This window comes from Parasteatoda tepidariorum, chromosome 7, assembly GCF_043381705.1.
Source record: "Parasteatoda tepidariorum isolate YZ-2023 chromosome 7, CAS_Ptep_4.0, whole genome shotgun sequence".
NCBI classification, from domain to species: domain Eukaryota; kingdom Metazoa; phylum Arthropoda; class Arachnida; order Araneae; family Theridiidae; genus Parasteatoda; species Parasteatoda tepidariorum.
The window spans coordinates 81009198-81027971 of record NC_092210.1 but is presented as its reverse complement, the minus strand read 5'-3'; the positions used below and the strand labels follow the sequence as shown (position 1 = coordinate 81027971).

Below are 18774 nucleotides of genomic sequence, written 5' to 3'. Positions count from 1 at the left end.
TCATTGTGTGTGTTCATGCAAGTTTAAGTCTCCACAATTTCAAGACGAAGGGCATTATGGTAGGATTGTGGTCAGCATTGCGCATCTATCGACTTTCTTCCGACGGACTTCTTTTAAGTTGGTACCTATAAATCTGAGGTTAGGTGGGCTTCAAGCCGCCACCAGGGACCGAACCCCAGTTCTTCTGAATGACAACCCAGTGCCTTAACCACTGAGCAATCAAGGCTCGCGCATCTTTTTGCCTATCTAATTACTTTTTTAAAAAAAAATATTTCTGTTGGAGAATATCCGAAGAGATTTCTATTCTCGAAATATTAAATTTTAAAGGCGAAGCTCTAAGTTTTCAAATGTCCGTATAAAAATTTCACTACTAGTCTTTTGATTTCTTGTGGACGATGGTCAGCTTATTTAGATGGGACAATTATTAAAATATTACAAGTCATAAATAATTTAAACTACTGACAAATGAAAAAAGATTTTAAAATCTGGGCAAATTAAATTTTTTCTTTAGCCATTGTTTACATTTCGACAAAAAAATTCGATGATAACGTATTCTGATCAAATTTCTAATTTGCATCGATACCACTTCTGTATATATATAATAAGTTCATCGAATACTAGTTAATTTTTAGATGGAAACTTTTTTTAATCACTTTTCGTCATTATTTTCTATTTGAGGCGATAAAAAAATTAGAGAGCCTTCACAAAATTAAATTCACTCGCCTTCCAAAGAATCATTAAATTCACTTGTCTATCTGGTAGTCTTACTAACATCAACATTTACTCACAGATACTGTTAGTCCACCACCAGTCGTCTATCTTCTAAGTTGTGTTAGATGTGGCCTTATCTCCGTGGGCTCAAAAGTCACATCGGTTCCAGTGGACCCAATAAATACGACTTTTTATTTTATTTTAAAGGTAAGTTGTAAAATAGTTTTACTAAATACATTAATGATAATTAGTGTTAAATACTTTTCCACCATATTTTGAGAATTAAATGTCCAAAAAAAAAGACATGCTTTTGAAAGAAAAAGTTAGTTAGTGTGTCTGATATTCTAACTTAAGAAATAATTTGCGCTAAATAATTAAGTCTACCCCTTGAACCATCGAGTTAATGAAAATCTGATAATCAAATCAAGAGTTACTCGGAGTAATCCCCTTTTTTTCTTGTTTTTTTGTGAGCAAATATTTATTTAATAAAGCACACAAAAAATATTGAGCACAAGGTTGATAGGCTGTTATTTTTTCTTATATTGCAGAATTTCTTTTTTTAACAACAATGACAATAGAACACATTAACCTTTTGTTTGACAAAATATTTTAAATTGAAGCTTTAAGTAATTAGAGACATTAATGAATGTGGTTAAAGCATCAATTAATTCTCTAATCTTCCTAATTTGCTTTTCAAAATATAGACTAACATTAATTAATCATTAATGTAAAAAAAAAACTACAAGTACTATTTAATTTCTGTGCATCAGAACAATTTTTATCCTTTCTGATCCTAAACAAAAATCAAAATCCATTTTGAAATTAATAGTGTTTATTAGATAGTTTCTAATTAGCTATAATGTTAAAATGTTTTAAAGGTATAAAGTTAAGAACATGATCAAAAGATAAAGTTCCAATTTAATAGTGGCAATGAACATTTATTAGAAAGAGAAAAAAAGGTAATTTTAACAATAACAAGAGTATTTTAATTAACAAAACAAGCGCAAGTGTTAAATATTACAAATACAATTACATACAATTTTTGGAAAGCATTATAACTTCCTTAAGCTGCTCATTTTTCAGCTTTGCTGCACTTTTAAGAGTAGTATTATTTTATCTTAAGGTACATACTTACTTCGTTTCTCTTAATAAACAAATTTCTAAACTTTTTGAAAAAAAAGCTAAAACTAAGGAAAGATACTAAATAATTTTAGCATATATTTTAAGCGCAAAAAAACAAAACAATATTAAATGACCAATTGAGTTCCTATTGCCTCCTGCTAAGTATTTAAAGTTTTTTTCCCCCCTCTTGGTATTGTAGGAGTAACATTCAAAAAAATGTTTACAATATAAATCTTTATTTGAAATGTACTTCATTAAATGGAGAATTCAACTAACTGAGTCTTGATAATGCCAGTTGTGTTACATTTATAGTTTAAATCTGGAGTAATTTCTGTAAAGAGATTTTGCAAAGGATTATCAACATCTTTGCAGTAAACGTCATCTTTCAGATTGAAACAAGAAATAGTTGAATTCTGCAATCTAAAATAAAAAAGGAACACAATAAATAATTTAAGAAAAATATATCTTATTATGTGTGTAATCTATCTTATAATTTAAGAAAAACTTTTCTATTAGGGTGGAAACTCATTTGTATTTTGTGTGATGTGTATTAAAAATTATCAGCTTGTTAGTATCGTAAGACAGTTTGCATACAGAAGTGTTAAAATAAAAGCTTTAATTCTAATAATTTCTTGTTCTTTTTCAAAATACTTATGAGAGTAACAAACTTGAATTTACAACATTATATTAAATTTTGAAGAAGAACTATGGCCACTTAAATGAATATCCGCATTTAAAATATATTCATCATTACACTAATTCATTAATGCACATGTATGCAAAAACTGAAAGTGAATGTCCTGAGTAACTTTTGATCGAGTAATCGAATTTTCACGTTCCCCGTAGGACTAAATCTTTATGACTCAATAGCCTATCCTTGAATATCAAAATTAATGAGTACAGACGTAAGTAACATTATTTGAAAACTATGGATCCGAAAGCTAAGGCAGGTGATCAGTTGAAAGTTTAAATGAAAGACACTTTAAATAATTATTTATTATTTATTATCATTATTTTTTTAATAATAGTTCAAAAAAATTGAATTTTTAAGGCAAATTTTTACATTATTTTAAATAATGTAATTTTAAAAAATGGAAAAAAGGCAAAATTTGAACGAAATCGGAATAGTTTCTGAATGGTCGAATCTTAAAACATCGTATATTTAGTCGCATATCATTTGAATAAAGTAATTTAAGGTGCTCAAATTTTTTTTTTGTTGCTGCGTTTGTGCTTTATATTCAAAGCTTCAGTTTTTTATAGCTGTTTAAAGATCAACTACACATTCTTGAAGAAACGATAAACTGAAATTTAATAGTACCAATGAAATGCATGATACGTTTCACTCTAAAAAAATAAGCACTGCTAAAGCTAAATGAGCAATGGAAACTAACAGGGCTCGAAAAAACGCANATGTCCTGAGTAACTTTTGATCGAGTAATCGAATTTTCACGTTCCACTTAGGACTAAATCTTTATGACTCAATAGCCTATCCTTGAATATCAAAATTAATGAGTGCAGACGTAAGTAACATTATTTGAAAACTATGGATCCGAAAGCTAAGGCAGGTGATCAGTTGAAAGTTTAAATGAAAGACACTTTAAATATTTATTTATTATTTATTGTCATTATTTTTTTAATAATAGTTTAAAAAAAATTGAATTTTTAAGGCAAATTTTTGCATTATTTTAAATAATGTAATTTTAAAAAATGGAAAAAATGCAAAATTTGAAAAAAATCGGAATAGTTTCTGAATTGTCGAATTTCAAAACATCGTATATTTAGTCGCATATCATTTGAATAAAGTAATTTAAGGTGCTCACATTTTTTTTTTTTTGCTGCGTTTGTGCTTTATGTTCAAAGCTTCAGTTTTTTATAGTTGTTTAAAGATCTAAAGATCAACTACACATTCTTGAAGAAACGATAAACTGAAATTTAATAGTGCCAATGAAATGCATGATACGTTTCACTCTAAAAAAATAAGCACTGATAAAGCTAAATGAAGCCAAGTAAATTCATTATATCATAAATCACCAATGTTTTTACAATCAAAATATATTTTACACATATGTTTTTCTCTTTGAAAACTGTTTAAGAGTTGAAGATTAATATTAAGATTGTACTAACAAATGAAGCTGAACACCCTTTCTTCTGAAGGGATGAAAAGTAAATGATCAATATTAATTCATCATGCGAAGTCATACACAAAACTGAAAGATAAATACCAACGCAAATAAATTAAGCAAAGTCAATTCCTATTCATTTCTTCTATACATAGCCTTTTCGGTGGGCCACAAAAACCAATTCCACAGCGGTATCCTGGTACTAATAGTAGTACCTTTAGCATTTATTAAGAAGCGCAAATCAACATAATAGTAGTAGTAGCCTTTACTTAAAATCAATTGAGCATCATTAGTTTCAATAATAATCAGGTGACTTTTTATGCTTTTTTTTTTTTTAGAGGAAGGAGTACCTTTTCGTTCTTTAAATTAGCTTTTTGGTAAAAAAAGTTTTTTTTTTTCAATTCAATTTGTTCTCCTTATATCAAAATTAATTATGCATCATTGTTGCCGATAACAATATATCAATATTTTACGTTCACATGCATGAATTAGTATGTTATATCTATTAATTCGGCATTTTAGAACTATTTTTTTAAAATTGAATTTCTAACTATTGCCAAAATTAGTGACTTATAATTCTCCAAAATAAAGAGTAACGACTCAAATATATTTATAATCATTTTTGGCGAATGAACTAGTATCAGTACTTTTTTCTAAGACTGTAAAAACCGCCTAACTATTATTGATGCCAGTAAAGCTGAATTAAATGTGGTTTTCAACACTTCTGGTAATAGCGTTATAAAGACTGTGGTAATAACTGTTATGAGAAGTTATTATACCGAGGTGCATAATATAAGTACTGTGTTAGTACATTTCTTCAGCGCCTTCTCAAACAGAGACCCATCCTAATATCACTATTTTACACCTTCACTGCACCTAATCTAAAACTTTTATTTTTATTATTCGTTGCTGTATACTAGTGCAGGTTCATACTGTTAGATTACACTATAATCTGAGTTTGATTCACGAAAAGAAAGATTAACCATGGACGCAGTGTCATTTAAAGTGTGATATTCCGAATTGGCAATCATTTTTCAATGACACGAAATAGATAGTTTCAATTTTATTTCATTAGCTCTTGTTGAATTTCCACTCATTACATTTATAGAAACACGCTTTACGAGCATAAGGATTAAGGTAAGAAATACGTGATTTTATATACCTTTTATTTAATATTTAAATTCGATGACAAAGCATTAGAACTCCCTTAAGCTGCTCATTNGGATTGCGTAGCAATTCTCGGGGGTTGGCGAGCGTTAGCGAGGAGGGGGCGGAGCCTCCTAGTGCACAATATTACCGTGATTACAGAGCACGAAAGCGAGCAGGAAAAAGAGTCGTTGAATAGAACTAGTGATCCTTCTACGACTGCTGATTCTTCTACAATTAACGTCGTAGGTTGCGAAGTTTAACTTCTTCCGCGCGGAGGGACTCCACGCACAATTTTATTTCATTAGCTCTTGTTGAATTTCCACTCATTACATTTATAGAAACACGCTTTAGGAGCGTAAGGATCAAGATAAGAAATACGTGATTTCATATACCTTTTATTTAATATACGAATTCGAAGACGTTCATTCCTATAGGTTGCTAAATTATTAACGTTGATTTAACTTGTGATAACCTAACATAGGAAACCTAAAGGCCTGTTTAGACGATCCAATTTCTTGGACAGAGATTGATTGATATTGATGGAAACTTGTTTTGCTTTGAGCTTGGATCGTGTAAACAATCATCCAAGAACTTGGACCAATTTCTTGGACGATAGTAGAGCATGTTGTACTTTCCATCCAAGTTTTTTCTCCCTTAACCAATCAGCCTCTTAGGTTTTGTGACGTCAACAAGCAGACAGCAAATTATGTCATTTTGTTGTCTGTTTTCATATATTTTACTCCAAATAAATTAATCTGTTGCGGTTTATTTGTGTTACTATGATTTTATTTGAATTTATTTAGTAATTTTAAACTTATGTAAGTATTGTTTTATAATGTTGAATATGAACAATGCGCAAGTTTTTCTTCCAACGAATCAGTGACATTCAAGAGCTTGGATAGTGTCAACGAATCATCCAATTTCTTGGACAGAGAAATCCGTCCAATTTCTCGGATTCGAGAACTTGGACCGTGTAAACAGGCCTTAAGATGACGATCACGAGAACGCACGATCAATCTAACTTTTGATTGATTAGAGCTAACACATCACTCATATACTTAAATCCTTATCAAATGTCATAAAAAATTCTTTCTTTGCGATGGAACAGCTGATAGGGAGGAGTTTTAAAGTAGACCGATAAGTCCGCCGACGGACTTATCGGACTTATCGCTGATAAGTCCGCCGACGGACTTATCAGCGTTCGTTCGTTAAACATTCAAAGACACCAATTTTAGTATACACCACGTTTAGTATACACCAAATTCTTTGTGGATCTAAGTAGAATTATGAATTTGTATAAGGTACATACATATAAGCATTCTGCTTTACTTATATAGATAAAAAAATAATTTAAAATATACGAAAACACTACATAAAACTGAGTGGTCATTTTCTTTTAACATTTCTTATTCTGGCTAGGACTTAAAATATCCATAAATTGTAATTTAATTCATAATATCCATAAATTGTAATCTGAATAACTGTTATAAATAGTTTTAGACTTGAAACTTATACCATTTTTTCATAGAAGAAAAATAAAGTAAAAAGATGATGTAACTTACGCGCATTGAAAATCTTTGAACTCCCTCTTTGTCATCTCTGGAATTTTTTTTGTTGTGATGATTCCTACATTTCTGAAGCAGTCAACAAAAGCAAATTCGTGTTCCTTAAGACAATGGATAAATTGGTCAACGTTGTTAGAAGACTGATTTTCATTTGACTCATCATTTTTTGACTGCGTCTTAGAAATAGAAAATGAGGAACCGCTGCCAGAACTGTGACCTGAATCTCCAAAAGCTAGTATACAAAAGTTTACAATAATTATAACTGAATGCTACAAAACTGTAAAGAAATGATATTCAACGTAAAAAAATTATTCCGCTTTTATTTATGTATAATCATTAAAGTAGGTTAATCAGTATACTTGCAAACTGTAACGTGATTTATTTTTAGTTTTGTAGAACCAAAGATAAACTAGAAGAATAACTTTACTGTTATATGTAAGGCTGTCCCGATATTTAGAATGAACTAGAGTAATAATATTTTAGGTTTGTAATATTCTTTATGTAAACAATGGTTGAAACTGCACTTCGTTATTAACTCTGGTTATATCTGGATAAAGCTAAATTCATAAAATGAGACAGTTGCTTTAAATCATAAAACATGATTAATCATCTTTCATCGGCGTACTCCAATTTAGTCATAAAAAAATCACAAGAGAATTTAAAGTTTATTAATATTTTCATATGATAGATATGGTGCAAATATTCACACGAGCACTTTAACTTCTCTACTATAATAATCACATCACCGCAATAAAACCAATTCGAAACAAATATTGTTTTTTTTAAAAATAACTAGTGCATTGTATTTAATTTCAAAGACACAGTGTTGTTCTTTATAACATTAAAATTCAAATTACAAGACTGCTAATAGGGCTTAACATCTATTCTCAAAGCAAAATGACTAATAATAACATTGTTGCATAAATGATATATACAGGGTTATTCATAACTCCCTCCAGGGTTTCGAAGCGTTATAGTAAAAAAACGAAGACGAATATGGCAAAAAAGAACATATGAAATTATTCCGAAAGTATTCAAGTTTTAATTTAAGCAGTTGCCTGTAGATGGCAGTAACATGTACCACTGAAGCCAGTTGTAGTAAAGAAAAATGACGTTTACAGGCGGAGGGAATTATGATATGAATAACCCTGTATAAGGCTCACCTAACATGCATATCATTATTTTGATACTGTCAACATATTTCTACGAAGTACCTTGACTTACTTTCAGTTAGGAATAACTTCGGTGAACATCTATGATAATACAATGAAGAGTTTGTCCACCTGTATATCTGCGTGTGTTTCTTGTTACTCTAGAAAAACTTATTCTATCATCCTGAAATTTGGACGACTGCAAGGGGTAAATTTATCCCCGATGCTAAAATTCGTTCGAAATTTTCAATTAATTCATTCGGCAGAGCCGTATAAAAAAATGGAATGTTTTCATTCGGTTAGAATTCGAAAATTGATAAAAATGAGACTATAGACGATTTTCTTTCTTTCAAAGATTTTAAAGACTATATCGGTGAGTTTTCCTAGCTATGTTAAAAGTAATATTAATGGAGAAATGGTACTAATCCCTTTAAGAGAAAAACGAAAACTATTATTGACGCCAATCATGCTTCATTAATTTTGGTAATAATTACAAATTGAAATGAAAAAGAAAAACAATAAATTCTAAGTACTATCAATCAAAATTATTAGAGAAATGTTCCTAACTCGTTTAGGAGAAATGTAAAAATATACCCATATTATTATTGACTCCAGTAATACTTTATTAATTTTGGTAATTGGCCGACCGGACTGTGTAGTGGTCAGGAATCTGGGTTCGTATCCCGGAAAAGGCGCGGGTGTACTCTCCTTCTCTATGCTATCCGTCCTTACTGTGATGGTAACGTTGGCCCATCTAATACGGTGTTCTTGAAGGAGTGACTAACAAATTTGCCCTACTAATACCTAAATGACAACTGCTAATCGGGTGAGCATAAGAAGAAAAAAAAATAGTACGTGGAGTCCCTCCGCGCGGAAGAAGTTAAACTTCGCAACCTGCGACGTTAATTGTAGAAGAATCAGCAGTCGTAGAAGGATCACTAGTTCTATTCAACGACTCTCTTTCCTGCTCCACTCGTTTCCGTGCTCTGTAATCACGGTAATATTGTGCATTTTTCCCTCGTGGACCTCTCGAACCAGTGGAAGTGCTTGTGGTTCGTCTCGCCCTGGAATAATGTATGTGAATGCGTCATAACGTAATTTCAGAAGAGAAAACCTAACAATCAATTGATATTCACAAGAGACGTACCTTGACATANGGTTTTTCTGAAAAACTACAGATATATAAAATTTTCGAAATCAATTTTGACAATAAATATGCATTATATAGTACGTGAAAGTACCACAAAATTAATTGGAGTATGAGATAATTACAATAACTAATACTCTGCATTAAAGTAATAAAACACCGATTTTTCTATATTTTGAATATTTTTTATCTCTCACAGGACCTTCTATGGGCCGAAACGAATGTTTCCCTCTAAAATTATTCCTTATAAGGCATATATCCCACTAGTTTATTTCAAAATTGGTGAGTCACACTTCCCTAGCTTCCCTTGTAAGCAAAATGACTAATAATAACATTGTTACATAAATTATATATATAAGGCTAAACTAACATGTATATCATTACTTTGGTACTGTCAACATATTTCTACGAAGTACCTTCATTTACTTTCAGCTAGGAATAACTTCGGTGAACATCTATGATAATACAATGAAGAGTTTGTCCGCCTGTATCTGTTTCGTGTCACTGCAGAAAAGCTTATTCTATCATCCTGAAATTTGGACAACGACTGCAAGGGCTAAATTTATCCCCCGTTGCTAAAATTCGTTCGAAATTTTCAATTAATTCATTCGGCAGACGAAAAAATGGAACGTTTTCATTCTCTTTAGAATTCGAAAATTGATAAAAATTAGACTGCAGACGATTTTCTCTCTTTCAAAGATTTTAAAGACTATATCAGTGAATGTTCCTAGCCATGTTAAAAGTAATATTAATGGAGAAATGGTACTAATCCGTTTAAAGGAAGCGTAAAAAATCGAAAACTATTATTGACGCCAATCATGCTTCATTAATTTTGGTAATAATTACAAGCTAAAATGAAAAAAGAAAAACAATAACTTCTAAGTACTATCAATCAAAATTATTAGAGAAATGCTCCTAACTCATTTAGGAGAAATGTAAAAATATACCCATATTATTATTGACTCCAGTAATACTTAATCAATTTTGGTAATTGGCCGACCGGATCAGGGATCTGACCTCCTTTCAGGAAGAGGTCCTGGGTTCGTATCCCGGAAAAGGCGCGGGTGTATTCTCATTCTCTATGCTATCCGTCCTTACTGTGGGAGTAACGTTGGCCCACCTAATATGGTGTCCTTGAAGGAGTGGCTAACAAATCTGCCCTACTAATACCTAAATGACAACTGACAATCGGGTGAGCATAAGGAAAAAAAATTGTGGTTATAGGCACTATTGGTATTATTGCAATTAGTGCCGTTTTAATAAGTACCAAATGTGCAAATATAGGTATAACGTAATATATTAGTACATTCGAACTAGTAAATACGTGCTTTGCTTACTATAATAATGTTAAACCACCGGGAATGACAAATTATTATAACAAATATGAAAAAGAGAATTATTTTAGTTTTATTAATTGCGGTTGTATAAGTCTTTTAGTTTTGTGCAAGATTTCGTAGTGTTGATAAATTGATTTCTTACTTTTCTCTACTCTGAACTAAAAACGGTTATTCAGCTAATGTTAAATAAAATTATCAAAACATTCACACTTCCAAGCTGTAAAAAAAAGAGCATTCACTTAGTTTTTCGGGAAAGGTTTTTACCTGAAAGGATGTTTTGCAAAAATATGTTTGAAACTACATATTTTGACAGTTACAAAAGTTAATATATATACCACTAATAGCAATAATATTTTTCCAATAAGTTTTAAGGCACTAATATCACGTTATTTGCAAATTTTAAATCTTGTAAACTCTTTTAAAATTATAAAACAGAATGGACTCTTATTAAATCATTTATAAGTATATTTTTTAAAGAATTGTTGCCATTCTCATTAAATGTACATTATTAGATTTGGTAAAAAATATTTTAGAAGTGCAACTTACCGAGAACGGTTAACTGTACCCATAATATAATTTAATCTGTCACAGTCAAAGTTTACCACAAACACAGTTTTCCTGTTCCAATGTATATAACTTCAATTTTCATTTATTCATTCCCGTTGACTTAACATTATTTACATTTACTGAAACACATTTTAAAATCGTAACATCATCGAAGGAATTACTTAGTTGGATGTACTTCTAAAAATACTAATTCCGTGAAATTATTTCAAATTCATCCCGAAATTATCCATGTTGATTTTACTAGTGCTGACTTATCATGGGAAATTAAAGATAAATAATTAATATGTAAGTTCGATTTGCTGAAGATAAAATTCAATTTCTATTAGAAGCAGCTCTTAGTTACCAAATCGCTGATATTATAAAAAGGCTTAATATCGCTGCAAACAAGCTTTATATAAATTCGTGAAATTTTTCTTTTATTTTTGTTCAAAATATATATATTTCTGAAAGTTTTTAGTTTTCAGTATAGGGTAAACCAACCAGTGAAGGAACACTACCCAGTGAAGGAACATTTCATATATATTGATTAAAAATAAGAATTTGAAAGTTTTTCTTTAGATAGATTGGTAACAATAGCTTACTGCCAAACAATAGGAAGTCATCTAGCAATGTTTTGGATTACCTGGTCACATAGACTTCTCTGGAAAAAATTTTAAATTTCTTATTATCTCTGCAACACCTTTTTCTTTGAAAAAATTATAAGGTGAGTGTTTGTATTGATATGTTTGAAGTGGAATTAATTGCATGTAATGGTTTTATTTTTTTCACTGTGAAAATAAGAATTCAAAATATAGTTATTGAAGTTACGTTTTATTTTTTTAAGCATCATAGCATCATCAATTACTGAGATAGGGGGGTGTTTATTCACTGGATTACCAAACGATGAAAAACCAGTGAAGGAACAACTTTAATTTTTTTGTACCTTTAGTGATGTTTTGCATCAAAAGTATGTCAAAAATACAANGAGCAGGGGGCGCAGCCCACTAGTATAAGTATATTTTTTAAAGAATTGTTGCCATTCTCATTAAATGTACATTATTAGGTTTGTTAAAAAATATTTTAGAAGTTCAACTTACAGAGAACGGTTAACTGTACAGATAATATAATTCAATCCGTCATAGTCAAAGTTTACCACAAACACAGTTTTCCTGTTCCAATGTATGTAACTTCAATTTTCATTTATTCACTCCCGTTGACTTAACATTATTTACATATACAGAAACACATTTTAAAATCGTAACTATCATCGAAGGAATTACTTAGTTGGATATACTTCTAAAAATACTAATTCCGTGAAATTATCTCAAATTCGTCCCGAAATTATCCATGTTGATTTTACTAGTGCTGACTTATCATGGGAAACTAAAGCTCTAATTAATATGTAAGTTCTATTACTTGAAATGAAATTCTATTTCGATTAGAAACAGCTCTTAGTTACCAAATCGCTGATATTATAAAAAGGCTTAATATCGCTGCAAACAAGCTTTATATAAATTCATAAAATTTTTCTTTTATTTTTGTTCAAAATATATATTTTTCTGAAAGTTTTTAGTTTTCAGTATAGGGTGAACCAACCAGTGAAGGAACACTACCCAGTGAAGGAACATTTCATATATATTGATTAAAAATAAGAATTTGAAAGTTTTTCTTTAGATAGATTGGTAACAATAGCTTACTGCCAAACAATAGGAAGTCATCTAGCAATGTTTTGGATTACCTGGTCACATAGACTTCTCTGGAAAAAATTTTAAATTTCTTATTATCTCTGCAACACCTTTTTCTTTGAAAAAATTATAAGGTGAGTGTTTGTGTTTATATGTTTGAAGTGGAATTAATTGCATGTAATGGTTTTATTTTTTTTACTGTGAAAATAAGAATTCAAAATATAGTTATTGAAGTTACGTTTTATTTTTTTAAGCATCATAGCATCATCAATTACTGAGATAGGGGGGCGTTTATTCACTGGATTGCAATATATGTAAGTTCTCTACAATTTTTTTTGACATAATTTGTATTTAGTTACAAATATGTTGACATTGTCATTTAACTAAAATTACGGATTTTGAAATTAATATGATTTTTTAAAAGGCAAGCGAAGCTTAAGTGTTCCTTCACTGGTTAGTTTACCCTAATATAGGTTTAAAGTATTGAATTAATTGAAGTCTCAATCCGATACTATATAACAAAAATACCTGCAATTAGTTATACAACACATTATTCCAGATTACTGCTGACTTACAATTAAATTTTAAGAATGAAACTAATAAAAACAGATGTTAATTTGCTAGTTAAAATATGAAAAAATGACTTATAATAGATACAACTCTATGAGTCACTTTTTAGAATCATTGAACTACTTCTACATAATAGTAACATATTTAAAACTTACCAACGAAGTTAACAGCAATAGTTATCGTAATATAAATAACAGTTTTAGCAAGCATGACTTTGTTTTCTATTGCTTTTGTAAAGAGTGTTTTGATATATTATTGATTAAAATATATTATTGACTTTAAATCTTGCACAGCGCTATACACCTTTAAATATAGAAATCATCCTTAAAACATAAAATTATAGTGTAAATATGTGAAATCAGCTGTGTACATAGAAACTGTGACACTTACTGGAGAAACACTGAATTTTTCTGACCTAAAATTTTACATAATCAGTAACATTTAAAAAAAAAAGAATCAAACTAAAAAATAAACAAATTTAGAACGAAAACTTTTTTTAATGTATAAATGTAATTAATATTCTTTCATTTTAATAAGCTTTAATAACAAAGTTATAAACTTAAGAAAAAAGAAACGATTTTCTGTGTTAAAAAAAAGTACAACCTATAAATATTACATTAGAGCTGTTCAAATATAACGCAAATACTTCACATAGGGTAGGACGGCTTACGATTGGCTTACGGCATTGAATTATCAAGTCTTGCTGCCAGTAGGGAAGGGTATATGTGCCCTGGTAACGTAGGACCGTTCATTTTCTTTATAAAAAAGTCCTCAGTAAAGAACAAATCTAAACACATAAATAAAATAACTGAATCTTGTTTTGGCAAGCTACTTTAGTGTTACTAAATCAAAAATTCTCTTTCGAATTTTCAATCATACAATTTTCAAATAATATCAAAAAAGTTTATTCCATATTAAGTAGATATTAATTTTTAAATTGAGTTCATAATAACAGAATTAGAAACTAATTTTGTTTTAAATGAAAGAAAAAAGTATTGAAAGAGTTAAAGAACCATTTATTAAATAAATTGGCTTCGTTCACTTTCTTTTAGCTATTAATAATCTATACTATTTTAAACACTAATGCGTATGTAGCTAAAATAGTGATAGAATTTCTTTTTTGCGCTGCCAATAGAGAACTGAAAAGTTTGAACAAGTGGGAATTCATAATCATTGAACATAAAACATCCAACAAAAAAAGACATCTACTAAATAAAATCTACAAAAGATAGATATTTTATATAAACATTTATGATACATTATTATTATACATAAACATCAATATATAATTATGTCCGTTTAGAGATGCTTTTTCAATTACCATAAATGAAGCTTTAAGCCCTGTTTTTATCTATCATTTTATTCAGTTCAGCTCCGATTGTATCTTTAAATTGATTTTAAATTTACTCCTGCATTTGAACAAAAATATATGAGAAACAATCTGAATAACTTTTGATGTTATGATCGGACTATCACGCAGTAAAACTTAATCTTAAGGGGTTAGACTCAAACATGCTAATTAGCAGTAAAGTTGACCCAAAAACATATTTTCTCTGAATAAACACATAATCTTCTTTTCGACGGATTGCGATTTCTGACCTCAAAAATACAGAAAGTAGCCTCAATCTCAGAAATAGGGTCCTAATAGTTTGGTCAAGCTAGCAGTCCAAAGTTTGATGTTAGTTGTTTTCTGAATGTTAATTTTATATTTTGCGAATTTTGCCATATTTTGTGAACTTAAACGAATAGAAATTTTTTTCACATCATCATAAAATTCGTTTATTCAGAGATAATTCCACGCGAAAAATAATTTTTAATAATTACTTATTATATTTATTATAAATTTAGAATTCAGTACAAAGAGAAGTCTTATGAACTGTTTATTCTAAGCTTTAGACTTCAAAAAAGCATATAAAGCTAGTAAGCATATACTGTAGCATAAAAAGCATATACTGTATCTAATGATTGAGCGAAAGGAGCTCTGGTTGTGAAGTAATCTCAACGGAACTGAGAAAGCAGTTCAGAGGGTAGAACGTTAGCGAGTAGTGATGAAACTTTCTAGTTTATAATAATAAAGTAAAGAGCTCGCGTATGTTTCTCTTAAAACCTTAGATCCCTTTGCGGTTCCATCCAGAAATTCGAAGAGAGGCTGCAAGGGGCAAATTTAGCCACATTCTAAAAATTCGCTCGAAATTTTCTATTATTTTGCTCGGTAGAGCCGTTTGAAGAATGGAATTTTCTCATTGGTTTAGAGGTAATTATTGCTTTAAATTCTGTTATTTAAAATATTTTAAAGATAGCATCAGTAACGTCAGCTAGCCTATAGCTCTGTTTGATTAAAAGACGATTGTACTCCATCTTCTTTAATTGTGTACTTTTACTTCTAGAAGATCCCAGATACGAACATATGTGCTCTATGACGTCAGTGCTGGCCGATTGTTTCAAAGCAAAATGGCTTGTTTAAGTTGAGCTAAGTTTCTCTACATAAGTTAGAATATTAGTTAACGTTAAGTTAATTTAATGCCGAGAGACAGATACAGACCGAGATTCAGAGCCTCAAACATAAATGGTGAAAATATCTTGAAGAGCAGCATTGGACATCGGGTACTTGCACACATATTGCCAGTGTTACATGGTTTTTAGGATATGTACGGTATAGAGATAACGTCATCAAGTACCCATATACAAAGTTAATAGAATCTATCTATGATGCAACGAATCAACCTCCCCAACAAAATATAAATAGTCAAATGATTCATGACTAGACTAGTCAAATCATAACTAGATAGTGAAATGATTCATGACATCGAGTACCCATCTACAAAGTTAATAGAATCCATCTATGACGCAGCGAATCAACCTCCCCAACAAAATATAAATAGTCAAATGATTCATGACTAGACTAGTCAAATAGTCAAATCATAACTAGATAGTCAAATGATTCATGACATCAAGTACCCATCAACAAAGTTAATACAATCTATCTATGATGCAGCGAATCAACCTCCAAAACAAAATATAAATATTCAAATGATTCATGACTAGACTATATTCATTTTCATAAATTAATTGCCACGTCTACTTAAACATGCATTTTAGATGTCCATTTTCTTATATGCGCATTTTGAGCTGTGTTCGAAAAGAAAAAAATTATCCAAAATTATTTTTTTAACAATTTGTGTCCGTTGAAAACTCAAAGTAAAAAAAAAACGATTAATTTTACGAATTATTTACCTCACTTTACAATTTTTAAACTAACTTTTTAGTTTTTAATTTAAAATGTCAGAAAAAGAAATGAAACCTAAGAAGCGTTTGCAATAGACTAGTTCATCTATGCTGCTTAAAATATCTTAGATATCAACATGCGTCGTGAGAAATTTAATTTCTCTTTTAATGCCGTTTAAATTGTTTGGGATCCAGATTCTATTTATTTTATAGCTGCAATAACATTTTATAGAGAGGACGTTAACCAATCGCGTAACAGCATACAAATAAAATAATTTTTTTTAATAAACCTTTTTGATGTAAGCGCAAAACAAGAAAACATTTTTTAGTAATCGCAGGAAATGAATGGTTGCGTTAAGCAATGATAGTGGATACCAATATATTTTTCTTATGGAGAAAATGAGCAGAAATCAAATATATTTATTTATTTAGCAAGTTAAGATAAAAATAATTTCACAATGGTTCCAAGAAATAAACTTTAACAGCTCATATATTTTTTTGAGCTGGACAAACTTTTTAGCATGATAATTGCTGATGCTACAGCAATGTATCAATAATACGATTTTTTTAAAGATATCAAATGTTAGGACTGAGAGGCCTTAAAGAGGCCCTATACCCCCAGCCCTCACTTATTCAGATTACAAATAAATGCGTACATAAAAACCGACTATTAGAAGCATGAGAAGCGAAAAAAATATTGTCGAGTTATTGAAAAATAATACGAATAAAAATAAAACCAAACCCCGAGTTCATTTTAAGTAATAAATAATCTAGCTGAAGATTTAAAGCCAAAACGTTCGTTGGAAATTAAAGTAAAACGAATAACGTATATGCTTATGTTTATTATGGTTGAAGAAAGAAAGGTTAAAAATAGATTTCGATCATCACTTGTCGAGATATTAAGTAATAATTAATTACACAATTGAAATAAAAAGTTATACGATACATTTATTTAGAATCGAAATATTTGCATTCATTTTTCATAAAATTGAATAAAAATAAATTAACTGATTTATTTTTTTAAAGAAAGGTGAGGAAAGATTAAAAATCATTAAATTTTTGAAATAAAAGGAATATTAAAGCTGGGAAATATGTTAAATCCATAATGGCATCGCATGTTGTAATGCTATCAACGCTTCATAACGATTGTATTTAATTTTAAATTTTTGATTAAAAAAGATCCTTTATAGTTATATTAGGGAATAAATTATAAATTTCTTTTAAATTAATATTATTCAATCTACCCTTTTCTTAAAAAAAAAAAACTCAAAGAATTTCAGCTTTCCAGCTTCATCACATTTTGTAACCTTTTGAAAATTCAATAATTCATTTTTTCTCAATTGTGAAAAATAAAATGTTTGTTGGTAATAAAATACACCAAAAAATGCTTTAGATATTTCATTTTATTTTATAGACGGAGTTGAACAGTCAACCATACGATAAGTCGCAATCCTTATAAGCTATAAACTTTTATGCAAGCATTTTCCTTCTTATATGAGGCAGTACAGCATTTGTTAGGTTATAAATAACGCCCAGAAGCAAATTAATTTTGAGAAAACTATTGCCAATTCTCAGTTATCACACGCATTCAAGGTGCCACTAGTACCGCTTGGACTAGTACTTTTTAACCTGATAATATGAATAATTTCAGAATGTTAGCTCCTAAAATCTGTATATTATATTGGATTGAAATTCCAAAAAACGATAAAAATTCAAGTAGGAACATAATGTCTTAAACGCTATCCATAGCCTCTAGAAGGATTAGCAGCAAAATCTAGCGGCACCGGAAAAAATTTTATTTTTGAAAATCCAATAGGAATTTAAAAATTACAAATATAAAAAAAAAAAATACAAAAACCCCATAAAATTGGTTTTATTATTTTGTGCTATGTAATGTGGTATGAAAGTTAAGTAAGATGCATCCTGGTTCAAGTATTAACCATGGCATCGGTCAAAACTACTTTATAGAATATTTTTAACATTGCTACAAAAAATAGAACCTCAGTAATTTAAGATAGAACCCTGAATAATAGACGAGGTGATCTGTTGTTAGCGTGGCATGGGAGTAATACGAAATATAGAATTCAGTTGAAAATCCGACCACCACACAAAAATTATTAGTTATTTAGGGTAATTTTTTGACATCTACAACATTTGCATAATATTCTCAGCGTATGTATGCACTGAGATTCACGGCAGCGGTTATAAACTTCCAGAACATTTGGATGGAGGAAAATGATCTAGCAATGCAAAGCTGGTAATTCCCCGATGCAAACAAAAGGCTTTGGTAGTAAGAGAAAATTAAAAAAAGACATCGATTGTCATCAAAGAAGGTGTTAGAAAATTCGGACCATGGTGCAATGCTTTACTCCTCCGTCGAATGGAAAATCTTATGTTCTCAAAAATATCGTTCATGTTCCAGACTTTCCCAGAAGCTGTAACGATG

At 29.9% G+C, this 18774-nt stretch overlaps 1 protein-coding gene across 1 annotated transcript; it reads right to left on the bottom strand.

Annotated features, from left to right (window-relative positions):
• Nucleotides 1-2048: 2048 nt before the first annotated feature.
• Nucleotides 2049-13418, bottom strand: LOC107437583 (uncharacterized). The gene is made up of 3 exons (XM_016049639.4): nucleotides 13259-13418; nucleotides 6665-6899; nucleotides 2049-2253 (listed from the first exon to the last, which is right to left on the bottom strand). The coding sequence occupies exons 1-3, from the start codon at nucleotides 13311-13313 to the stop codon at nucleotides 2088-2090; spliced, it is 456 nt and encodes a 151-aa protein (XP_015905125.2). The 5' UTR covers nucleotides 13314-13418; the 3' UTR covers nucleotides 2049-2087.
• Between the last annotated feature and the right edge of the window lie 5356 nt (nucleotides 13419-18774).

Bases quoted from the DNA above. Each gene is read 5' to 3' on its own strand.
- LOC107437583 (XM_016049639.4), bottom strand. From the start codon at position 13,313: ATGCTTGCTAAAACTGTTATTTATATTACGATAACTATTGCTGTTAAC. The intron at 6,900-13,258 runs GTAAGTTTTAAA...TTTGTATACTAG, and splicing joins TATTGCTGTTAACTTCGTTG to CTTTTGGAGATTCAGGTCAC. The intron at 2,254-6,664 runs GTAAGTTACATC...TTTTTATTTTAG, and splicing joins TTCAAAGATTTTCAATGCGC to ATTGCAGAATTCAACTATTT.